At 39.9% G+C, this 27,256-nt stretch overlaps 1 protein-coding gene across 2 annotated transcripts in view; it reads right to left on the reverse strand.

Moving 5' to 3' along the window:
- Positions 1-492: 492 nt before the first annotated feature.
- LOC134211719 (programmed cell death 6-interacting protein) overlaps positions 493-27,256 on the reverse strand; it is a 54,728-nt gene continuing 27,964 nt past the window's right edge. Inside the window, exons 3-6 of one of the 2 annotated variants that reach the window (XM_062688882.1) lie at positions 26,002-27,038; positions 1,231-2,074; positions 972-1,142; positions 493-908 (exon numbers count right to left, since the gene is read on the reverse strand). In XM_062688882.1, coding sequence (XP_062544866.1) covers positions 790-908; positions 972-1,142; positions 1,231-2,074; positions 26,002-27,038 — 2,171 coding nt within the window. In that variant the 3' untranslated portion in view covers positions 493-789. Of the gene's footprint in view, positions 909-971; positions 1,146-1,230; positions 2,075-26,001; positions 27,039-27,256 lie in introns of both variants that reach the window. The other variant, XM_062688881.1, reaches the window with a different exon arrangement.

Here is a 27,256-nt window from a genome sequence, read left to right on the forward strand (position 1 = left end):
TTTTTGTTTAATACACAGGATTTTGTTTTTACACGATTTTTTTTCGCTCGTATTTTTGTTCGTGTGACTTCAATTTGCCATCAAAATCTTTGCAACATGTTTCAAAAAATCCTAAATAATTCAAAGAAAAATCACATGGTAATTAATATGCGTTAAGCATTTGGGATGGGTGAAAAATTAAGAAAGTGTAAATCGTGTAAAAACAAAATCCAGTGTACAAAATACCTTCGTTATGCGATAGCATTCTATTGATAGAAATTTCAAGAGAAAAACATGAATATCACTAAAGTCTAGTTACCCTAGTCTTATTTCGCGGTATCTTACGTGTGAAAGGTTTGGTCATAAGGAATGAAATAGTTTATTATAAAAACTGAAAGTTCGTTTCGAATGAATCCGAGCTAGACACTCGTCTAGATGTCTAGTTTTTTCTAAGAGAAAGACTGTTTAGTTTTCTTTTAATTTGTTCTAAAATATTTGAAAAACCTTTGATAATATGATCTTGTAACTATTTATTTTTCAGTTTATTTTCATAACAGGATCAATTCAAATTGGCTGTTCATTAAAACAGCAATTATTTAAACAATATTCAAGTTATACTTTTTATAGCTTTTCTAGTGTTGTAGGTAAACATCAACTTGGATAATATGACAAACAATAATAAATTTTGATATTGAAAACATGCCGATTAAATGCGATGAGTACTTAATCATTCGAAAATTTGAAATTTAAAGACAGAAAGCTTTGTATGTATATTAAAAATGTGCTGTAACTTATATGTTCATCATCTCACTACCATCCAAATGGCTTGTTCGGATCTTGTGTTGGTTGCTGCTGCCCTTGCTGATTGGCATATGCCCCAGGGTATGTTCCATAATATGCAGGTGCTTGTGGAAACCCTTGATAGGCATCTGCAAGAAGAAAACATTATTGCAATAACCCATTGCCAATAGTGACAATTATCTATTTGTTACTTGGATATGGTAGAGTAGCATAAGGATTGAATCCTTGAGGCATCGGAGGCGGTATGTATGTCGGGTAAGGAATGTTGGCTGTGGCTCCATAGGGCACCGGCATTCCTTGTGGTTGCATAGGATACGGAGTTTGCATTGCGGGGGCCGATGATGCAGTAGGAGCTGACGATACTTCTAAAAAAGAACATTATTGTTATTTTTCTTGTCAACTGTATAGCTAAATATGCTTTCTATAATAATGCTCAGCTAAACAACTAACCGGGAGCAGCTGGTGTAGTAGACACAAGATGTGCAGGAATACTAGGAGTCGGTGGTTGTGCTTGTCGGCTGGCTTGCTGAGTTAAATCTTTCAACAATTCGTCCTTTTCAGTTTTTCTAGCAAAACAATAGTCAGAAATTTTATTCTGGAAGGTTATCAATAGCTGCGTCAAATCGTTGTAAAATTTAGCTCCATCTTGCAAATTGTGTTGCAGTTCAGAAAATACGTCGTAAGCCGTTGCCAACTGAGTCAACATATTATCGCTTGATTGGTTCGAGGATCCGGATTCAGCCGCAAATTCTTGTTGGGCTTTTTTGATATCTTGAATTAGTGCCTCTTGACGTGAGAGATTATCCTGAACCTGTGTTTGCAACGGCGCAATTGTTCTTCCTATTTCTGCCAACGATAAGGCAGGTTCATTAATAGCACCGTCAGCTGCCAGTGCTGCTAGAAACTGTTCCTTCAGATTAACGGTGGCAGCTCGCAGCTCAGATTCAATTACATCACGCTCGGCCTTAATAGTTTCTACAGATTCCATTAGGGTCCTGAGTTTTTGAGCAGCAGATGAATTGCAGTCTTTGTTGGTGGATATCCCACAAGGCACTTCATCAGCCAGCTGTTCTTGGGACATGGACAAAAGCTCAATGCCTCGACGGCTGCTTTCGAACTTTTCACGAACTGTTTTATCGGCCGTAATGGCATTGTTGATAATTTTACGATAAGATTCACAATTTTCACGGAATGTTTGCGTCAACTTGCTCGAGGGAGTACGAGTCCACTGTTCTTTGAATTTATCACGTAACTGTTCATCGGAGCTAGCCTCATCGTTAAGCATTCGTTCAGCCTATGAAGAAAACAAAACAAAATGATGACAATACTGCATATTAGAGAATATAAGAGAATATTCCAATGAGATAACATTGTACATACGCTTATCTTGTGACTAGCTTTTAAGCTCAACGAAGTCGAGAATATTCGCCACATAAAAATTTTAGAATCTGACAACTTTCTAAATCTTAGATTCCGAAATATTGTGTCTTGCAGGCGTCGCGTGATCAATTCTTCAACCGGTGCACCGTTTGATTAAATTTAAATATTTCGAGATAAACGCATATAAAAACGACCTGAAATGACACATCCAATATAAATGATTCATCTTCAAGCGTTTCTCCCGTTCTGTCTATCTGCTTCTAAGCTACATCCCATTTATCGAATTCAACGCTTTAAATTCAAACTAAACCAAACTAAAAATTAAAAAAACACCATCATGAGAATCATAATACTTTTCAATAGACAGATAAGATATCTATCTATTCAATGGAACGGTATCTTTTAGTTTTAATGAATTATTGACAGTGGCTGATTTTCTACCCGCCGCTGTCACATCCAGGCGCTCTAGTATATGCGCAAAATATCCAGCATGAGTTAACCGCCAGAAATTTATATGGCGAAAGTCATCTAACGCGGGTTTTCTCAAAACTATGAACTTTTCATGAAAAACTATTTGGTACCGGTTATGTAGTAAGGGTCTGTTCACAAATTACGTAACGCTTTTGGAGGGAGGGGGGAGGTCCAACTTGCGTTATACTTTGTTACACCAAAAGGTGAGGGAGGGGGTGGGTACTACCAAATGTTACGCATAACGCAAACAAATTATTAATTTTGAATGCTTTTTGAATCACTGATAATCACTTAAGTAGGTATTATTGCTGACATGTTTTGATCAAGACGATGAATACGCAACCTATCCTCTTCACTATCATACTAGCCATAATTGTCCCATGCTAGTCTTTGTAGTTTTTTAGTTTGTATCTCAAAGCCGGCTATTTTGATGTTTTTTTTTTCAATTCTAAAAGACAGCGATTAAACCTTCAAACCAAGCCAAAGATCGTAAACAGTTCCATTTAAAAATGATATGTCTATCGTTATCGCATAAGTCATTAGCGAAATCAAGCTCATAAGTGAGACTCATATGCGTAAAAACACCAAGCGAATATTGTATTTCTCGACAAAACAGCTCCGCTAAACTATTTGAAAGGTCATGGTCACAAATTCTGTTTTCGTTTCTACTAGCTGCGTTTCATATATTCTTGATTTTTGATCATGTGCCGTTCCTATTCTAACAGTGTTAAAAAAATACTAAAACCCACACAGTAGGAAAAAAAATCTGCATTTACCATTTTCATAGTTACGCGTTATACGGGGGAGGGAGGGGGTATCAAAAATGTTATTTTTTGTTACGAGGGGGAGGGAGGGGGTCAAAAACTCGGATTTTTGCGTTACGTAGCTTGTGAACAGACCCTTAGGTGTCTGCTACTACGCCTACCATATATTTTTTCGATGAAGGTGCTTAATTTTGAGAAATCGAACCTTAGATGCCTTTCGCCATACTGATTTCAGAAAGTTAACTCCTAGTGTGCCGCTGTAAGCACGCTCAAAGTGGGCGATTCATTCAAATTATTTCGTAAAATGAGACGAGTCTTTATTGTTATATGTTAATCAGAAAATTAAAATATGTTTAGAATGATTAGACGGGTTATTACATACATAACAGAAAAATGGCGTCTGTACAATAAAGTTTATAATCTAACCATTCCTCAATAATTAATTATTCCATTTTTAGTTTATTCCTTTGATAAATAATTTTCTTCCGGAAAGGCTGTTCTCGAACCACGTGGACAGATGTCGAACAATGAATTATTGGCAGTGGCTGATTTTCTACCCGCCGCTTCTACATCTAGGCGCTATCGTATATGCGCAAATAGCCAGCATGAGTTAACCGCTCGAAATTTGTATGGCGAAAGACATCTAATGCGGGTTTTCTCAAAATGAATCACATACAGTGGTTGGTTTCCTACCCGCCACTGAACAATGGGGAAATCCGATTTCAAAGGTGGAAAAAATTGATAACTTTCTTCACGAACAACTTACAGAAGAGAACGTTTCTGTATGTAGTTATTGAGCTCGTTTTGCCCGAATGCCCCATATATCGCGAGTTTCCAAACTATTTGTCATTTTATCTTTAGGACATTGTTCTAAAATTGTGTTTATCTCTTCACTGTGGATCCACAGAAGTGCACTAAATATATTTTGTTGGTAAAAGTTGGAAATTTAAAGGATTGTGGGGTCAAATAAGCATCACAGTGCATTTTATGTGCAATTTTCATGTATTGTGTAAAAAATAGTAATATTTACAGATAAGTGTTGATATTATTGTCTCAAAGTGTTGACAAATGTTTGCCGAACAAAAATGAATGAAATAAATCGTTTCACAAATGTTTTATTTGGTTATTTATTGAGTAAAAAACGATTTTTAAAAACTTTTGAATAGCACCGATGCCAAACATTTCCAAACCATACCCGATAGCACAACTAGACAAGAATAGTCATATGTTATGAGCCTTGATGTGATCATAGATAGGAGGTGATGGGAGATACTCTTTTTCTTACCTTTTTGTCCAAATTCTCCTATGAAATAATATAGCTCAATGATTCTGAGCAAGGAAATGATGTAGTAATGTTAATTTAATTGATATTTTTCAATGATATAAGGTACACTGGGGGAAGTGGAAAAGGAAAAATCGATAGTGCATGTTTGAATTAGTGTAAAACCAGTTTAAATGATCAAAATGCGTTCAATCAAAATGAGCTATCAAAAACAGTCAATTTTGCACCAACCGTGTGGTAATTCATACCATTTTGGTCGCTTGAAATTTATGGAAATAGATTTTAAAATTAGGAGTTGTTTTTCCACTTACCCTAGTGAGATGGGGTAAGTGGAAAACCCATGTTACCTTGACCTTCAATAGTGATGAATAGTTACATATAACTAAAATCAATACGATAATTGCTCTGCGTATCTTTTGTGGAATTATTTCATTACCTTAATGGAATAGATCCTCAAGGAATTCTCGTTAAAGGTAGGGGAGGGCTGGTGTTGCCTTCTCGAACACTAAGTGTATGTAAAATCTATATGTTCGCCCCAAAGATGAACTTTTTAAAGGAAAAATGGGACCTACAGGGTTATAAACTAATCAACTTAGTTTAACGAATTGAGATGATGTCTGTATGTGCGTATTTGTATGTATGTGTGTGCGCAAAGCACGTACAAAATTATCAGCTATTCTTAAGCACTTGTCCTTAACCAATTTGTTCGCAAAAAAAATTGCATTCAACGGCGAAACTTGTTATAAAAAAAAAATATGTGAATTATACAATATATTTACCTATCAGTGCTATTTTTAACCTTCTTATATATTTTTTTCCATATGTAAAACATGTGAAAGGCATCAATACCGATAGGTGGATTAATCAGGCATTTTCTCATTTATATTAGTCCAATCACCACTGGAATCACAATGATAACAAAGAAGGAACATATTAAGATTCACAGCTATCGAAATAAACCCTGGCGGGAAGAAAAAAATTGCGTAATTAGAACATTATCCACTTCCCCCGCAGTGTTTGATACCTGGGGTAAGTGTAAAATCTTTGAATTATTTGCGTTCTTGGTACAAACCACTACCAATTGAATGGGATTAGTTTAATTGTATTATAATGGTCACCTGTGAAATAAATTCACTTGAAAAAAGGACAATTGGTGCAAATAAGAATTGATTTTATGAATGCAAAAATCAACTTTTCGCGAAACCTTAAATTACAGTTCAAGCGTTAACCGTGTTAGTGTATGTATTATACAAATTTAAACATAGTATTAGTGTGGGCATCAAAGTATATTCCTGCATAATGTTATGATGTGGTAAAAACTGTAAAGTATGAACAATTCCAATTTTTCGAGTCGATTTTTACACTTACCCCCTTTTTCCACTTCCCCCAGTGTACCTTAATGAAAATAACAAATAATCATATAATTCATTAAAAATGTTTATTTATAGGGGATTTAGGGGTCATACAGCTCATTTAATGTATTTTAATATTCAAAATAGGATAATTTTTTTCACGGACGACGCACATAGAAGATTAACGGCTTATTCGAAAGGGAGTTTTCCAAGAAATTCAGTGAGAGATGTTTTGTAGACGTGAGACACTTCCGTATGTAGTTATTAAGCTCGTTTTGCCCAGATGTCCCATACATCACAGTTTATCATATTTTTCGTGCTTTTATCTTCCAAGTATTGCACTAAAGATGTGTTCTCCTCTTCATTACAGATCCATAGAAAAGCACTATACATGCTTTGTTGGTAAAAGTTGGAAATTTAAGGGATTTTGGGGTCAAATAAGTATTAAATTGCACTTTACGTGAATCTTTCATGTATTCGGTAAAAATTAATAAAAATACACCCAGGTTTTTTTACACGGTTGGAATTCATTAAATTCTCGGTTAACCTGAACTTTCACAGCTTTTTAAATACCCCCTGATTTTTTTTGTTTTTGATTTTTTTTCGTGGGGTTAACTAATTGTTTTATTGACATTGAAGGTCTTGAACGACTAAAACCAAACCGTGTAAAACAACCTGGGTGAATTATTATTCCCCCAAAATGTTCTACAGACATTGATAAATGTTTGCGAATCAATTACTACCCAACTAACAATTTTGGTGCTAAAAGCTTCAACTTCTAGCCTAAGGCTGTATAATATTTGAATAAAAGCAGCCAATGCTGAATAAAAGAAAAGCCTTCGCAAATAATCCCTTAAACTTCAACTCGACTATTACCCAAATAACTATCAGCTAGTCAGTTTGTACCGAATATATTTATCTTTTATCGTTTATGCAGCTTTCATATAGTCATAAAACAGCTCTGTCTGAATGAATTATTGGCAGTGACTGGTTTTCAACCCGCCGCTGCCAGCATCCAGGCGCTATCGTATATGCGCAAACAGCCAGCATGAGTCAACCGCCAAAAATTTGTATGGCGAAAGACATCTAACGCGGTTTTTCTCAAAATTAGGAACTTTCCATGAAAAACTATTTAATACCGGTTATGTAGGAAGGTGTCCGCTAATACGCCTACCAAATATTTTTTCGATGAATGTGCTTAATTTTGAGAAATCGAACCTTAGATGCCTTTCGCCATACTGATTTCAGAAAGTTAACTCCTAGTGTGCCGCTGTAAGCGCGCTCAAAGCAGGTGATTCATTAGCGACAAAGCTTATCGGTTAAGAGCTCATGTATGTAATTGAGTTGCTTGTTAGCAACTTCCCATGTTACGGTGAGTAGCATTCACAATGAAAACGTTTTCACTGTTCTTATGGTCCAGTGCACCGAATGAACACAATGACGTTTGAGACGGGCGCTGTTTACTAAAAATGAACACTTGCATGAACTCGATGAATGAAAAAGTATTCATTCTTAGTAAACAGCGCACCGCTCAAACGTCAATGATGAACTCGATGCATTGGACCATAGCACTAACAATATAACGTAATGGCGCTATAAATGAACTAACGAAGCTTTTAGGCAACTTCTGCATCTTTGAAGATTACACAACGTTTAAGTAAACCTTATACTGCATCTTTTAATAGCTTATCAGTATGAAACGTCAAAACCGCAATGTTTACATTTGATTTTTGTTGCCGGAGCTGTGTATGAGCTATTGATTTCTGTAAAGCAGCTACAAAGGTATTCACCTGCTCTTATAGCAACTGACAAAGCGCTGTCATTAATGCTATCAGTTAGTGTAAGAAAACAAGCCATTTAGAAGCGATATTTCTGTTGACGGCTACTGTTAAACGATTAGCAACAGAGTAGCATCTATACAGATCGAGGAAATGTTGCTTAAAAACAATTTCAGCGATTGATGATGCATAAAAGTTAGCCAATAGAACATGCTGATAGATGTTTGAATAATAGTTGAAATAATGCTGAAAGTATAATTTTCAAGCCTTTGGGCTGAAAGCAGTATGTAGGGCTCTTTCTAACGTTTATACAGCATGAATCTGAAAATAGCGTTAGTAAAACAACCTATAGGGTATGCGAAGAAGAACATTTCTGAGCATCAACATGGTTTTACTTCCAACAGATCAACGGTTACGAACCTGATATATTATACTTCCTCGATTGTTCGCGAGACGGAAAACGGTTATCAAACAGATGCCATCTATACTGATTTCTCTGCAGCTTTTGATAAAATCAATCACCAGATTGTAGTAGCAAAGCTGGCACGTCTTGGTTTTGAGGGAGATTTTCTCAAGTGGATTGAATCATATTTGACCAAACGCTGTATGTCTGTAAAAATCGGTAATCACTGCTCGTCTACATTTGAAGTCACATCAGGGGTCCCACAAGGAAGTCATCTTGGGCCGTTTATATTCCTACTGTACCTCAACGACGTAAATTTTCTTCTAAGCTGTTGCAAGCTGTCATTCGCAGATGATTTTAAATTGTATTTTACCATAAAATGTGCTGCCGATGCAATGTACCTACAAGACCAACTAAACATTTTTGTTGGCTGGTGCGAAACGAACAGAATGGTGCTCAATCCTTCAAAATGTTCGGTAATAACTTTTACACGCAAGCATCAACCTGTTCTTTACGACTATCACCTGAAAGGTTCAATACTGAAGCGAGAGTCCGTTATTAATTCGAATTAAATTCGAAATTAATGTTCAAGGACCAAATTTCATACGTAACATCGAAAGCATCGGCGCAACTAGGCTTCATCTTCCGTGTGGCTAACGGATTTAGATTGCCTGAAAGCCCTTTACTGTTTCTTAGTCCGTTCTTTACTTGAATACGGCTCGATTGTGTGGTCTCCATTCCACCAGAATGCCATTCAAAGAGTTGAAACAGTGCAGAAAAAGTTTATTAGGTTTGCGCTTAGATTTTTGCCGTGGAGCGATCCAGGAAACCTATGATATGAAGATCGATGCAAATTAATAAATTTAGATGTTCTTCACGTTCGTCGAAACGCTTCGAAAGCAACTTTCATCGCTGATCTCCTGACGCATCGAATCGACTGTGCTGCTATACTAGGACAGCTTAGCATCAATATTAGAAGGCGAATTACGAGAAATGCTGAATTCCTTCGCTTACCTATCATGAGAACAAACTACGGATTTAACTCACCTATTAATAGTATGTGTCGCGTTTTTAATCGGTGTTACAGTGTTTTTGATTTTAATTTGACCAGAGTTAGTATTAAGACATATTTTTTACGTTTATTGTCGCGGAATTGTGATTAGTTAATTAGTGTAGGTTTGTTGCTTTCAAAAATGTCAATTGTTTACATAGTTTTAAGAAAGTTCTGTCATTAGGAAACTGTATTCTGTTGATAGAAAAGATGAGAAGGTTTTGCGCCCATTTGAGAGAGAGTTCTTGTATGCTCAACTCAAAAGGGCTTTTCCCTCCTCCCAAAATAAAATGAAATAAAAAAAACATTCATAATTTTCTTTGTTATTACATATGTCAAAGTGACGGTGATGACAGAGCAGCAGCCATTGAATCAGGAGATCAGGAGTTCGAATCTAGGTAGCAACAAAATTGATATTTCAGTTTTCACAAAAAAAAACATAAAATAAACTCCGAAATTTACTCACCTCTCAAATAATATATAATCAAATTGAATTCAGTGGCTGTATAAAACTTATTTAACAGATTCAAAAAATCTGAATAAGCGCCATTGAAGCGAATTATATACTAAATGGTTTAGTAAAGATTGAGAAAAAATTGTGTAACATGCTGTAAAGTAGTTGTGCAGGCACGTCAAAAACAGCTGAATAGATTCGCCAGATTTGCTGGTAAACGCATTGAATAGAAGTTCTTGATCATATGTACAGCACACATACTCAGCTTGAAGCCGTATAGACGAGTTGAAATAACATTTACATTGACATTAAATGTTAGTTGGGTAATGAAGTAAATCATTTCGCAAGTGTTTTTTTTTGTGATTTATTGGGTAAAACCCGATTTTTTAAATGCTTCTGAAAAGTGCCGATGCCAATCATACCCAAACCATACCTATTTACACAACTAGATAAGAGAAAATATATTAGTCGATGTGATAATAGATAGGAATAGATAGGAAATATTCTTTTCTCATGACGTTTCACCCAAATTCCCCTTATGAATTAATATGACTCAATGATTATGGGTTAAGAAATGATGGAGTAACATTGATTTAAATATAACTTGTCAATCTATATACATAAAAATGAATTTCTGTCTGTCTGACCCTTATAGACTCGGAAACTACTGAACCGATCGGCGTGAAAATTTACATGCAGAGGTTTTTGGGGTCGGGGAAGGTTCTTAAGATGGTTTGAGACCCCTCCCCCTTTTGGAAAGGGGGGCTCCCATACAAATGGAACACACATTTCTGCTTAACTCGAGAACTAATCAGAGAATAAATCACTTTTAGGCGAAACAAAGTTCGTCGGGTCTGCTAGTGATACTATAAAAACAATAAATATTCGTAGATAGCATTGAAAAAAAATCCAAGGGTTCCAACTTTTTTGACGTAGGGCTTACGTCTCTCTTTACTATACCGGGTGTCATATCAAAATATTCAAATCGACCGCGTTACGCTGTGTTGAAAGATTTTAAACGTTAATAGCGTTCGTCTCAGTGGACGAATTTCTGCGGTAAGCCCCTCAATCGACAGATTTCAAGTATGCCTTCCATGTCCATGCTTGATAAGACCCGAAAAACTTGTTTCAATAGACATGAAACTGTTTTCAATGAAAAACATTGAGATCAAGGGAACCTTTAAATATTGGTACCGCATAATTCTTGCATCATTCCATTACCACGTTCTGATTGGTGCAGACACCAGCGAATGAGCAGCCGCTGGGTCTGCCGAGAAGCCATAAAATAGCTCAACGCGATTTTTTCCTTTCATTCTGACCGGGACAAGCGAAGCAACCGCATCATCGATTGAACAGCACTCACACCTTTTAGCAGGGAATGAAGTCTGCACCGACCGCTTTTTCGGCTCGACACCATCGAAGCGACCATCATCAGCCGAAACCTAGCCAGTACATCAGCAGTCCACCCTACAGACCCGACAAAGCAGCAATGCTGAACAGGTACCGGCAGCAGCAGCAGAGTCGAGCCGACACCGGTGCTGAGCCGAGACAGGCTGAAGAAAAGCCACATGATGCAGCATGTGTGTCCAAAAAACAAACGGTTCTTCAGAGAGCCAATAATAGAGATCAATATCAATGCTTTCAATACCCTTCGGGATAGAAGTTGTACTTGGGTGCCAAATCCAATATTCTAGGGATAAAATTTTATGCGTGATTTTCATAAATAACGTCAAAACTAACAGTGGATAATTTTTCTGATTTAACCGCGAAGTGGACGAAGGACGTCGCTTGACCATGCCTTTAAAGATTCATAAGATATCAAAATCTCTCACATAATCTTATTTGGATAAAAAAGCACCGATAACAGCTCAAACATTAATAAACTATCAATCGATTTTTCATCAAATGTTGGATTTTTTGGCATTGATAAAAAATATGTAAATAAACATTGTTTGATACTGACCGCACACAAAGCGAACGTGACTGAATGATCGTCCCATGTTACCAATTCTAAATCTTATCACCCGAAATCCCATATCCGGGTGTTTCCTTCCTTCTACTACTAACAATGTTGTCTCAGAAAAGAACACGTACTTCCCACCTGAACTGCAATTCTAAGCTCGCTTGCCCGGCTTATTGACCTGTATCTAGCGAAAAGTCCCGTTAGGAAATAGACGCCAGCAGCGAGCGACAAGCGTAAATAAGAAGCCCTTCTCGAACTTCTCGAACGCGTTGATGATGGTGACGCTTTGGCTGACAAAGAAGCGGGATACAAGACACTAGCTGATTGGCCCACCAATTGGGAAGCAGAGAAGATTCAAAATAAGGTATAAAAGAAAAGTGCATTCGCTCGCAGAGCATTCAGTCTTTTTTATACCATCACTAGAAATTCACGGTTATTTGAAAAGATCGTTTTCTTACTTTTTGCACTTAGCCGAAGCAAACAGCCTTTTTCAAGGCTCTAAGAGTTAAAAATAATGTTCTCCTTCAGTCGCTACCGCACGGATTAGAAGGCTCTTCAGTGGAAGGGCTGAGATACAGTCTACATCCCCTGCTGAGCCAACTTGTGGTTTATTTCAGGCAGTTCTTCAGTGGGAAGGTTGCCACTGTTGAGGCTAATATTCCGTGACCAGACAGATACTTCCTGAATTTTTTTTGATGATTCTAGTTCGAGGTAGATTTGATTTCTGTGTCGGTTTGATGAGAAGATTTTGCCATAGAATGGTATGCAACGCCGATTATTTATCCAAAATAGTTGATGTGAGAAATTTGGACATATTATGTATCTTAAAGGCATGGTCAAGTCAAGTCCTACGTCCACTTAGCGGTTATGTCACATACATTACCCACCGCTCGTTTTTTTAAATACATAATTAATGAATTTTTTCACTTATTTGTCCCAAAATGCCTTAAAAATCCATTTTTAATGTAATATATGGATATTTGTTGCTTTATGGTATCAATTTCTGTTAAAAAATATGACAATAATATCAACTATTATCTGTAAATACCTGAATAATCAATAGGCTGTAGATTTCGCCAAAATTGACCATATGTCTAGCTACATCAATGCTTACAAGTTTTTAAATCACCGTATATTAACCCTAAATGATCATTCGACGTAATATAGTGCAAATTATTATTTTTTACAGAATACATGAAAAATTCACATAGATGCAGTTTGATGATTTGACCCCAAAATCCCTTAAATTTCAAACTTTTTCCAACAAAATATGTATAGTTCTATGTATAGATCTACAATGAAGAGGAAAACAGAATTTCAGTGTAATTTTTGAAAGATAAAAGTACCAAATATTATAAATTTTGATGTATGGGACATTGGGGCAAAACCAGCTCAATAACTACATACAGAAGTGTCTCATGTCTATAAAACATCATTCACTGAATTTCTTGGAAAATTCGCTTTCGAATAAGCCCTTAACATTATCTGTGAGTCGCTCGTGAGAAAAGTTATCCTATTGTGTATAAAAAGTTACATTAAATGAGCTGTATGACCCCTAAATCCCCTATAATTAAACATTTTGAATGAATTATATGATTATTTGTTATTTTCATTATATCATTGGAAACTATCAATTAAATTAACATTACTACATCATTTCCTTGCTCAGAATCATTGAGCTATATTATTTCATAGGGGAATTTGGGCAAAAAGGTAAGAAAAAAGAGTATCTCCCATCACCTCCTATCTATGATCACATCAAGACTCATAATATAAGACTATTCTTGTCTAGTTGTGCTATCGGACATGGTTTGGAAATGGCATCGATGCTTTTCAAAAGTTTTTAAAAATCGTTTTTTACTCAATAAATAACCACAGAGAAACAAACGTCTCACTCAACACATGATCTATCGTTCACCTTTTAAATTTTTTGTAGGTGGTCAATCGGCCACCGATGGCGCTTGCATCGATTTTGCTTGTGTTTGACGTTTGCGCACTACCGCCATCTGGTTGCCGCTTGGCCACACACAGTGATTTTAGCATTGGGCGACCATGTTTCCGTGACGATGATTTTTAATGCATTCTGTTCAAAGTGAGACGTCTGTTTCTCTGTGAAATAACCAAATAAAACATTTGTGAAACGATTTATTTCATTATTTTTGTTCGGCAAACATTTGTCAATATCTGTTCAATACTTTGAGACAATAATATCAACACTTATCTGTGAATACAGTATACCCCCGCTGATCCGACAAATGTATGGCCGGACTATCGGGGTTTCTCTCGTTAATCCGACTGTCAAATCCATACAAACGAACCAAAACAAAATCACAGCACAAATTTGAAAACTGACAGCATAATGTGTTTAAATGGGTGTTGATACTTTTTAATCCGGAAAATTCCGAATTAGTGAGATCCGGACTAACGAGTCGTCGGACTAACGAGGTCCGGATAAGCGGGGGGATACTGTATTACTATTTTTTACACAATACATGAAAATTGCACATAAAATGCACTGTGATGCTTATTTGACCCCAAAATCCCTTCAATTTCCAACTTTTACCAACAAAATATATTTAGTGCACTTCGGTGGATCCACAGTGAAGAGATAAACACAATTTTAGAACAATGTCCTAAAGATAAAATGACAAATAGTTTGGAAATAACTACATACAGAAGCGTTCCACGTCTATGAAACAGGACTCACTGAATTCTTTGCAAAATTCCCTTTCGAATAAGCTCTTGATCTCTTCTGTAAGTTGTACGTGAAAAAAGTTATCAATTTTTTCCACCTTTGAAATCGGATTTCCCCATTGTGCACTGTCGTATCCAGGCGCTAATGTATATGTAAAAATAGCCAGCATGAGTTAACCACCTGAAGTTTGTTCACCCAGGTTTTTCTACGCGGTTGGATTTCATAAATTTCTAGGTTAACCTGAACTTGCACGGCTTTTTAAATACCACCTGAATTTTCTTTAATATTTTGTGATATTTTTCGTGGGGTTGACCCATTGTTTCATTGACGCTAAAGGTCTTAAACGACTAAAACCAAACCGTGTAAAAAAAAACCTGGATGTATGGCGAAAGACATCTAACGCAGATTTTCTCAACAGCAGGAACTTTTCACGAAAATCTCTTGGGTACCAGTTATGTAGGAAGCAGGGCTGGTAGCGATGAATGTCGTTCAAAATAGTGACTTTAGTGACTAACGATGAAGAAAAAGTGACCAAACAGTGACTTTCTATTTCAGAAAAAATGACCAAATAGTGACTTTTGTATGAAGTTTTGAACCGGGTGTAGAGCTACAAGTTGCATTAGGATTGTTACGTTTCAATTCGTAGATTGCAAACTAGTGTTTTATTTTTGAAATCTTTATCTAATATATTACTGCTACTGGTCACGCTCATTTTCATTGTAAGGAGGGAGAGGATAGAAGCAAGAGGCTAGTGACTGAGACACTCTCATAAGTACAACGGAGTTGGATATAAAGTATGGTATTTGTTGGATCAGCCAGAAGCTAGCAATGTGACCATGGTATCTCACATTAAGTTACAAGTCACCAGGTGTCACGACAACGGGTAGTGAGTTTGCTACTTTTAGCATTAGCATTAGCATTAGCATTGTTACGGTGTAATTCGTAGATTGGACACTAGTGATACTCATGTTTTACTTTTGAGATCCTTATCTAGAATGCTATCAGAAATCAAGAAGGGAGTGGTCCCTGATTCCAATCTTAAACAAAATAACAAAAGCATGAGGATTACTACTCATGGCCACGCCTATCTTCACCGTCACTAGGGGGAGGAAGGAAGTGCTGATGTAGTACTTACTTCACGAGAGGCCACTGACTTGGAGACACCCTCATAAGTACCACGGAGTTGGATAATGAGGAAGGTATTCATTGGGTCAGGATTTGCCTGTAGCTGGCAATGTAACCGTGGTAGATCTTACCCCGTAACACACCACGTAAAGGTGTCTACCCAGCATGACGGGTAAACGGGTAGTGAGTTTGCTACTTTGCTCACAAAATGTGTCACAAAATAAGTTGACAATTACAACATTTGTTGTTTAATATGAGCTCGAAGTTTTCTGTATAACAGCCAAAGAATGATATAAAATAATCTAATTGATTCCTATAGGAATCCAACTGAGCCAACTAACTAACTATAGGTACCAAACCGATATGCTTTTGTACATCGGAACCAAACCGTGCACTGCTAGCGACGAACGCTTTGACTATTTATACATCGCTGATTGCGGTTAGATCGGATGACCTACACATGCAAAGTAATGCGTGTATGATGCATGGCAAACCGTTCTCGACTGAAAGTGCACGTGATGGACAACCAATATGCTCATATGAATGAATTATTGGCAGTTGCTGATATTCTACCCGCCGCTTCCACATCCAGGCGCTATCGTATATGCGCAAATAGCCAGCATGAGTTAACCGCCAGAAATTTGTATGGTGAAAGACATCTAACGCGAGTTTTCTCAAAATTAGGATCTTTTCATAAAAAATTATTTGGTACCGGTTATGTAGGAAGGTGTCCGCTACCACGCCTACCAAATATTTTTTCGATGAAGGTGCTTAATTTTGAGAAATCGAGCCTTAGATGCCTTTCGCCATACTGATTTCAGAAAGTTAACTCCTATTCATTGATAACTGATTCATTGATGGACAACACGTGGCAGTGCGTCGTTTCGGTATCGTAGAGTAAAATATAACGCGCCCCCATCGCAGCATTTCGTTTGCCTCATATGCATATCACATGGATCACATGCCGCCTATAAAAAAAATCGAGCATATTTTACGATTATTTATTTATACCTAATCGTCAAATTTGAACAAAACATATGACAACTAACTGCACATAATCCAAATATATATTTGGATAAGAATGACAAGAAATCTTTCGAGAGTTTAACTGTTCGGGACAACATTGCTACCTGTGCACTGCACAGGTTGCACATGCGGACGCGACGCCTCTGGTTGCAACAAAATGACAACTTTCGTGATAACTTCCAAGGATCTCATAGATGTGTAAAATAAATAGCACGTACTATCAAAACATTCACCACCAGAATCCACCACTTGACGGCCAAATTTCATAAAAATATCGAATTAGTTTTTTTCTGGTGATATGTTTTACTTAGGCGACTGTCTGGCGCGTGCTTTTCGTTGAATAGCATAGTTACGGTGTACTTCGTAGATTGAACACTTTAGTGATACTCATGTTTTTGTTTTGAAATCTCCATTCAGAGATCTGGCGCGTGGTTTTCGTTGCGACTAAAAATAAGTGGATAGCAGACTTTTTATGAGCGATGCAATACTCAACCCAACTGGTAGCGCCCACAAGTAAGTAGTTTTTACATAGTTTGGGCTGCGAAATGGTGAGTTGACATCCGGGAAGGGGCGCCTAACATAGCTCTGGTCCTCACAAGTTCCAATACTCACGCTTCTACGGGTCTTCCGATGACAATTGACCGCCAGCTAAGGGTTGCGTGCTTAGCTGGTAGTGCAGCCTGGGCACTGCTGTCCTTCTGACATCAGCTAGAGTGAGAGAGTGCGTACTGTGGGGTCTGCCTAGGATGTGGTGGGGTTCGACAGTGGGCTCTGTTGAACTTCTATAAAGCAGCTGCATGTGTCCACAAGCAAGCCCTATCAAAGCGACCGTGTGCCGCTCAAAGCGCACTAGCCTAGTCCTGGTGTTGGGTGGGACTTTAAACAAATTTGACCTGACTGATCGAGCGTCTGTCCACCAAGGAGGTGCGGCTCCAACAGCGTCTGTTCTGGCATCCAGCGGCTGAGTATGAAATGCTATTCCCGGAAGCTATACCTAAGATGGCAGCCCCATCCCGGTGGATAGGGAACCTTGGGCCAACAACCTACTGTTCCCGAAACATCAATTTGTTCGAGAATCCGATAATGAAAGAATACGGACTGATTTTACGGCGACGACTCTTAGCGCGAAACAACGGACACGAATAGGAACATGGAACGTTTTAACCCTAGCCCAGCAGGGTAAATTAGCACAACTTGCCAATGAGGCACGCCGCATGAAGCTTGAGATCCTGGGACTGAGTGAAGTCCGTTGGCCAAACTTTGGAGAACACAGAACGCCGTCGGGACAAGTTCTGCTATACTCTGGTTTACGAGGTGAACACGCTCCCCGGCATCGCGGAGTTGGCTTCCTACTAAGCGCTCAGGCACACTCTGCGCTTATGAAGTGGGAACCTATAAGTGAAAGGATAATCGTTGCCAGATTTAGAACACGGGTCCGAAACCTTACTATAATCCAATGTTATGCGCCAACCGATGCAGACAAGACAAAGAGAACTTCTACAGTCAACTCAATGCCGTCGTAGATAGAATTCCGAAGGGTGATATCAAGATCTGTTTGGGCGACTTCAATGCGAAGATCGGATCCGACAACTCGAACCATGAGCGCATTATGGGACGCCATGGTCTCGGAGAAATGAGCAAAAACGGAGAGCTGTTCGCAGAATTTTGTGGTAATAATGACATGGTGATCGGAGGATCGCTCTTCCCTCATCGACCGGTTCACAAGGTCACGTGGGTCTCCCGTGACGGCTTTACAGAAAATCAAATCGACCACATCTGCATCAGCCGAAAATGGAAACGGAGCCTTCTTGATGTACGGAATAAACGTAGTGCCGATATCGCGTCTGATCATCACCTCCTCATCGGCGAAATACGCCTGCGCATTGCGCGGATTCGTCGGCAGGAGGAAAGAGTTGGACGACGATTCAACACACGCCGACTGGAAGATGCCACGGTGAAACGGTCCTTCGTTGAAGAACTGGAGACGCGTGCTGCAGATATTCCGGAAGGTGGCAGCGTGGAAGACCAATGGACCGCCATCAAGAATGCCTTCATCGCCAACAGCGAGAACAATCTGGGCGAACTACGCACCCAGAGAAAACAATGGATCACCGATGAGACCTGGAGGAAGATAGAGGAGCGAAGAGAAGCCAAAGCCGCGATAGAGCGATCAAAAACCAGAGGGGCCAAAGTCTTAGCCCGTCAACGATACACGGCTCTTGAGAAGGAAGTAAAACGCTCATGTCGACGGGACAAGCGAGCGTGGGCAGACTCTCTGGCCGACGAAGGAGAGAGAGCCGCCGCAACCGGGAACATTCGCCTCCACTACGATATCTCACGACGCTTAAGCGGGGCGAAGATGAATGCAACGATGCCTGTGAAAGACGCGAATGATCAGTTATTGACCGACCCAACTGACCAGCTGAAACGCTGGTTCGAGCACTTCGAACAACTTTTCAAGTGTCAACCAGGCTATCACCACCTCGGCATGATCTGCCTAGGATCCGACGTATAACACGTGTCAATACCGAAGCTCCATCACTGCTAGAGATTCAAACAGCCATCCAAAGCATGAAATCGAATAAAGCCCCAGGGTCGACCGCATATCAGCCGAGATGCTCAAAGCTGACCCCATGACATCCGCTCAACTACTGCATCGTTTATTTCGTAATATCTGGGACACCGCAACTTTCCCGGTCGACTGAATGCAAGGTATCTTAGTGAAGGTGCCCAAAAGGGTGACCTGACTGTATGCGATAACTGCGAGGCATTATGTTGCTGTGTACCGTTCTCAAAGTTCTGTGCAAAATTATCCTAGCCCGGATTCAGGAGAAGATCGATGCGACTCTCCGGCGGCAGCAAGCCGGATTCCGTGCCGGAAGATCCTGTGTGGACCATATTGTCACGCTCCGCATCATTTTGGAGCAGGTTAACGAATTCCAAGAGTCCCGTCACTCGGCATTCATTGACAACGAAAAAGCTTTCGACCGTCTCAATCACGAGAATATGTGGGGCGCCCTGAGACGCAAGGGGTTCCTGAGAAAATCATCGGCCTCATCGAAGCACAGTACGAGGCCTTTTCGTGTAGAGTGCTGCACAATGGGGTCCTGTCCGACCCTATCCGGGTCGTAGCTGGTGTGAGGCAAGGATGTATTCTATCACTGTTACTGTTCCTCATCGTAATCGATGAGATTCTGGTAGATGCGATTGACCGTGAACCAAACCGCGGGCTGTTATGGCAGCCTATAACCATGGAGCACCTAAACGACTTCGAATTGGCGGATGACGTTGCACTCCTCGCGCAACGGCGCTCTGATATGCAGAGTAAGCTCAACGACCTTGCCGATCGCTCCTCCTCGGCAGGTTTAGTCATCAACGTCAACAAAACCAAATCGTTGGATGTAAACACGGTGACTCCTTCCAGTTTCACAGTAGCCGGGCAACCAGTGGAGAATGTTGAAAGCTTCCAATATCTTGGTAGCCAAATGGCGTCAGACGGCGGTACCAAGATCGACATAGGTGCACGGATCAAGAAAGCAAGGGCTGCCTTTGCGAGTTTAAGAAATATCTGGAAAACAGGCAGATAAGTGAACGCACCAAAATACGAATTTTCAACTCTAACGTGAAATCTGTGCTGTTATACGCTAGCGAAACATGGTGTGTATCAGTGGAGAACACTCAACGGCTGCAGGTGTTCATTAACAGATGCCTGCGGTATATAATTCGGGCCTGGTGGCCTCACAACTGGATCTCAAACAACGAGCTCCATCGTCGTTGTCACCAGAGGCCGATAACAACAGAAATTCGGGATCGGAAGTGGGGCTGGGTCGGCCACACTCTACGTAGGGCGGAAACGAAATCTGTAAGCAAGCATTAGACTGGAACCCAGCGGGACATCGCAGCAGAGGCAGACCCAGAGGCTCATGGCGGCGAAGCCTCAATAAAGAAATAAAAGAAGTCGACCGAAATCTAACCTGGCAACAGGTTAAAGCGATAGCCGGGCATCGCTCAGGATGGAGATCTTTCAAGTCGGCCCTTTGCACCACCGGAGGTGTACAGGATCCATAAGTAAGTAAAGTAAGTATCATTACTTAGCTGATAATTGTAACATGTGTCATGTCCCATATCATTTAATCCCAAAACCTACCGTGGCACCTATGAGAGGTCGTAGAGTTCTCTGCACCTTTCTTAAGTAGGTGTCCAACTAACCATCCCTCCCTTCCTAAGCATTCGCAAGGACGTGGCCAGGACAGATCTCGACTATTGGAGAGTGCATTGCTTCCATCTAAGAGATAGTGATTAGTCCCAAATCAACATCTGTGGTAACGGATGTAAGTGATGCCATTCTCAGACAATAGTCTTGGTTTGTACACCAACATATTTTGGCGAAATGCTCAATGCTAATGTGTCATGTCCCATAGCATTAAAATTTTTCAAACGTTTCTTCATGATAGGAGTTAGAATAATTAGAATCGTCAAAATCCCTTATTAAATTGCCCTCTCAACATATCGTCACTGGGTTCTATCCCCACGATATGCGTACGCATGCACACCAGGCGGTAGATAAAATGTCCGGTAGAGCTTTAGTTCCTTGCCTCCGTTATGCATTGCTTAGTTTTGTTTCAATCCCGTCCGCGGTGCATTCGGTTCGACGCGCCTGTAGTGAATGACTCGCGCACGGCAGGCACTGCTGAAAATTACGCGGTGGACCAGAAGGCCCGTGTCCGTGTTTAGAATGCGCGAAATATTTACTGGCTTTGACAAGAATTGAACAAAGTTAAAAGACTTCACTATTCCATTTAATTCCACTATTCTGCCGTTATACGCATAACTGTCCCATGTATATAGGGAATCCCAGCAAACATGGGACAAATATTCTGTCATACGCATATTTGTCCCAAGTTTGCTGGGATTCCCTATATACATAGGACAGTTATGCGTACAACGGCAGAATAGTGGAATTAAATGGAATAGTGAAGTCTCGAAGATTCATATATTTCTAAACCAACATATGAAAAGGGCGTAACAGCCAAAATTTATTCCTGCTGATTCTTCGTCTTCATATATAGCTGTATAAGTGGACGAAGAATCAGAAGGAATAATTTTTGGCTGTTACGCCCTTTTCAAATGTTAGTCTAGATTTGTCCTCTATGATGCGATTCACGGCAATATCTTCACTTTGTACCAACAGGTACGTATTTCGTTTTCTACATGAAAACTTCTTCAGTGTTTTGTTATCGACTGTCGATAACAAGGCACCGTCACCCAATTTTTAAATTATGGATTTTGACAGGTTCGCTTGTTCGTTCTTTTTTGGGGAATAAATTTATCCCCCAGTGTCAAATCACCCCAATACTGATTTATTTTGCAATAGTATGTGCGCGAATTTTGAATGTTTACGTTTTTACATGAGAATGTGATGCAAAACGCCCATTTCACTTAAAAATGCAACATGATACAATCATGAGAAAATAGAGAAAAAATGAACGAACTATAAATTAAAACTATTTTACACTCGATTGCATGCTTTAAACTTAAGAATGTTCAACTCATTTGCTCAATTCTTTAGAATGCTACTTGCACAAGGCACTGTCAATGCCTTCGTTCGTTTTATATCGTTTTCACCCTGGAAATTGTTTATGTTGCATTCGCAGTGCACTCGTGACTAGAGATGTCGTAAAAACTCGATTAATCGATAAGTAACTAATCGATTACTCTCGATTCTTGACGATTATTGAATCGATTCATCGTTGAGTAGTAATCGATTCAAAATTAATCGATTATCACAACGATGAATCGATTTATCGAAGTAATCGACATCTAAGGGTAGTCGTAAAATCCCGATTAATCGATTAGTAACTAATCGATTACTCTCGATTCTTGTCGATTATCGAATCGATTACTCGTTGGGAAGTAATCGATTCAAAATTAATCGATTAGTCGAAGTAATCGATTAATTTGGGACATCTCTACTCGTTACTCAGAAAGATGTCAAGACAAAATTTTCAAAACGACTTATCTGCTTTTGTAAACAAAAATTCAAACGACGATTTGACGAATCTGATAGCTCTCCCACGCGAACCAACACCATAAAGAGGTAGGTGAAGGTTTCCGCTACCTGTTGATGGTGTTGGTTTGCGTGGGAGAGCTATCAGATTCGTCAAATCGTCGTTTGAATTTTTGTTTACAAAAGCAGATAAGTCGTTTTGAAAATTTTGTCTAGATGTAAGATGGCGTAGCTTGTCATCCCCGTGGTCGATAACAAAACACTGAAGAAGTTTTCAAATTGAAAACGAAATGAAAAATGGGTCGCCTATAAGGCGAACCCTGAATGCTTCAAAACAGAATCATTTTAATTCAACTTTTCAACGTGGAAGGTTGCGACGTGCCAGAATAGACGCTAAAAAGGTCGACAGACGCCGGGTGTTCCAGACAGCGAGCAGAGCTCTGAACTACGAGATTAAGTGTAGTAAGAGAGCCTGCTTTTTGCAGCTGTGCAGGATGGCGAACGACAATCCATGGGGAGATACATACAGGATGGTGATGGCTAGGACTAACAGCACGCCTCCTGAGAAATCCCCGGTAAAGTTGGCCAGAATAGTCAAAAGACCCTATGAGTCACTCGACGTGGTACCGCTAGTGACTAACGAGGAGCTTATCGTAGTTGCAAAAAAAAACTTATGCTCAATAAGGCCTGGTCCTTAGACATACTATTCTTGCTGATCCAGATATGCTCAGGAGCTGCCTTCAAAGATGCATGGACGAAAAAAACTTCTCAGATCGTTGGAAACGGCAGAAATTGGTGCTACTACTGAAGCCCGGCAAACAGCCGGGAAACCCTTCGGCATATAGACCAATTTGCCTACTCGACACAGCAGGTGTTCCACAGGGAACGATCCTCGGACCGGTTCTGTGGAATATTATGTACGACGGAGTATTACGCCTAAGTCTCCCAGCCGGTGTGAAAATGAATCGCCCACTTTGAGCGTGCTTACAGCGGCACACTAGGAGTTAACTTTCTGAAATCAATATGGCGAAAGGCATCTATGTCTGATTTCTCAAAATTAAGCACCTTCATCGAAAAAATATTTGGTAGGCGTAGTAGCAGACACCTTACTACATAACCGGTACCAAATAGTTTTTCATGAAAAGTTCATAGTTTTGAGAAAACCCGCGTTAGATGACTTTCGCCATATAAATTTCTGGCGGTTAACTCATGCTGGATATTTTGCGCATATACTAGAGCGCCTGGATGTGACAGCGGCGGGTAGAAAATCAGCCACTGTCAATAATTCATTGAAGGCTTCGTGTATATGACGTAATGCTAGAGGCACAGAGAAACATACATCTCACTTAGAACAAAATGCAATCAAAATCATTGTCACGGAAACATTACCGTCCAATGCTGAATGCACTGTAGGTGGACAAGCGGCAACCAGGTGGCGGTAGTGAGCAAACGTCAAACACAAGCAAAATCGATGGAAGCGCCATCGGTCGCCGATCGGCCACCTTCAAAAAGTTTAATCCACCGTTAAAAAGATGAACGATAGAACATGTGTAGAGTAAGACGTCTGTTTCTCTGTGCTACAGAGATTCACTCGGCGAAGTCGAACTGAAGGCTTCATACGCGATTGGCAGAGTAGAGGAATGGCTCAACTCAAGGCGGCTATCAGTTGCACATCACAAGACGGAAGTCGTGGTGGTTCATAACCGCCATGGGTTGCAGCAAGCGATGATAAGAGTAGGGACCTGCACAGTCGATTATGCATGCCAGCGGGCTTCATTGGCGATAAAATCTTTATCACGAATGATGTCCAACAGATCAGCGATGCATAGTCAGGTGCGTAGGTTAATAGTGGGTGTAGCATTGTCTATCATCCGCTATGGCGTACCAGCATAGGCCGTAGCACTAAATGCCGAGTACAATGTGAGGAAACTGATCAGAGTACACCGGCTGATGTGCCTACGAGTTGCGAGCGCATATCGCACCATATCATATTAGGCGGTGTGCATTATAGCTGGGATGATGCTGATAGACAAACTCCTAGACGAAGATGTGGAGTGCTACAACGAAAGGGACTCGGTGCAAGTGCAACGTGTCAAGAGGAACGTGGGACACCGCAGTCATAGGTCGTTTGACCCACAGACCTATTCCGGATGTGTCAAACTGGGTTGGTAGAAAGCATGGTCAAGGTCAACTTCCACCTAACACAGGTGTTGTTTAAACATGGCTGCTTTTAGTTCGTCCCTATTTAGTTCGAAAAATGTATTGGTGGTAACCACATTTTTTGGTGTGTTTTGAACCTACGACCCCAGTAATCGAAGGACCTACGTCGTCCTGCGCAGCTTAGCGGGTACGGATGAGCCCAAATTCCAGATGAGTGCATATGCATATGCACAAATCGAGTTTCAATCATAACTGTAGTATCGTCCAACAAACAAGGCGCTCGAAGTTATTCCAACCAACATAACAGGATGGGACAAAATTCGAGCGACTTCAGCCAGCTCATTACATGCAGGGTTGTTACAAACTAGTCGAATTCCAATCCACAAAATCCGCGACACGAACTTTCAATTAATATATGAGCAACGAGGTAAATTAAAAATAATGAAACAGAAATATTTGGAATTGAAAAAACAAACCAAGATCGCCCAATGAATCGCCTGCTTTGAGCGTGCTTGAAGCGGCACACTAGGAGTTAACTTTCTGAAATCAGTATGGAGAAAGGCATCTAAGGTTTAATTTCTTGAAATTTAACACTTTAATCGAAAAATTATTCGGTAAGCGTAGTAGCGGACACCTTCCTGCATAACCGGTACAAAATATTTTTCACGTTAAAATTCCTCCTTGCAAGAAAACCCGCGTTAGATGTCTTTCGCCACACAAATTTCTGATAGTTAACTCATGCTGGCTGTTTTGCGCATATACTATAGCGCCTGGATGTGACAGCGGCGGGTAGAAAATCAGTCACTGCCAATAATTCATTCATTGGGTGTCTGTTCAAACGGTGAAGAGTAACAAATCGGTTCGGTTCGCTGTTGTGCGGTTTGTCAATCTCATTTTGTATGGAATACTCTAAACTGTTGTAGGAATATCATATTCATCTATATTACGACACTTTTCTCCCCCAAAAAAACATTTTGGATGGGTGGCCCATACTGCCCCAAATGGTGGCTCATATTGCCCCGTATAGTCGGGAACACACATTAAAAACAATACATTTTCGAAAGTGCATTCCAACAATTTCCAAACGCATTTTTCATCATTCATCGACGTAATATGAAAGGTAACACTCCCTAGTATAAGTATGAATGATGATTTTTTGAGCCTTTCAGCACTTTTCTGAACGATTTACTTAGGTGGCCTGTATTGCCCGAACACCCTACTAATTTGGAAAATTTAACTGTTAATAGTTAATTTGCTGTTTTGTAAATGATGCAATATATAAAGCTAGTGATCCAAATAATTCAACTCACCTCATCCAGAATTTCGCGATTGCGATTTAACAATTCAGGCAAATCTCCGACCATTTTCAGTAACCCTTCGATGCCACCTTTCTCACGCACTGTGTTGGCCTTGTCTAGGATGGATGGCGGCAGCGAGGATCCACTTTCAGTGACTTCAATGGCGGCTGGTAGATTGTAGCTTGAAAGCAAACCATTGATTGCCTGGGTAGCATCTCTTAGTTTCATAATTTCACCGTTAACGATTTCGCTTTTCCTATTGTCACACGCAGCCATAGCTTGATGCAACGCTACGGGAACCAGATCCGCGAACAGATCTTTAAAATTCAAACTCATTGGGTTAGCAACTGGGAGAGGCTTTGCTAGCTGTGCTTTTCCTGGGCCCGGCAGCACATTGATATCGGGAATCATTTCATTGTATATAAAATCGTTATCCTTTTTGGCTTCAGTTAGATTTTTCTGCGCTTTAGAAGCGTACTCTTCCATGAAGTTTGGCTTTCCTGAGCGAGACTGAGCAATCTTAAACAACTCTACGGATTTTTGAAGTCGCGAAATCTCTTCACCAACCGCTTTGTTACTTTTTGAGACCAAACTATGGTAGAACATGGTTAGTGCATGGAATCCTGCTTGCTTACCGGCGACTGTGGCGATCCAATCTTTGTCCCACAAGGTTCGTACCGACTCCTTCTGTAGTAGCCTTAAAGCTTCCGAGTACATTTCTTCGCACTGGCAGCATAGTTTAGCAACGATTAGATCCTTCATGCTATCCTTAATTGCCTTGAAAACAAAAATTTCCTGGGCTTGTGCAAGCATAAGACTTGTCAGCGCGTTCAATGTTTCCATCGATAGATCAATCGTAGGTTCCTGTGGAATAGCCGCAGCAGCAGCAACTTTCAAAAGATTGAAAATACCGGCGCTTTGCTGAAACAGCTTGGCTGCAGACTTAAGACCTTCGTCACTGTCGAGTCCTTGTGAAGATGCGACTGCACTTTGCAGTGCTGCTATATTGAATAGTATGCATACTTTCTCGTAGCTCAGTGAAGCTAAAGCTGAAAAAATAATACACAGTATTAGTGAAACTATAATACAAATAACCTTTTATTATGTTTTATTGTTACGTGTAATTGATTGTGTTTTCTATAACAATAACACAGACAAACAGACATAACACATTGAACATTCTCCCATCAAATTCATCGTTATTCAAACACTAACGACATCTGTTGATTTCAGTTAGTTGGGCAAATCACGAACCAGATGGCGGTAG

The sequence above is a fragment of the Armigeres subalbatus genome, chromosome 2 (assembly GCF_024139115.2).
Source record: "Armigeres subalbatus isolate Guangzhou_Male chromosome 2, GZ_Asu_2, whole genome shotgun sequence".
Lineage (NCBI taxonomy): Eukaryota > Metazoa > Arthropoda > Insecta > Diptera > Culicidae > Armigeres > Armigeres subalbatus.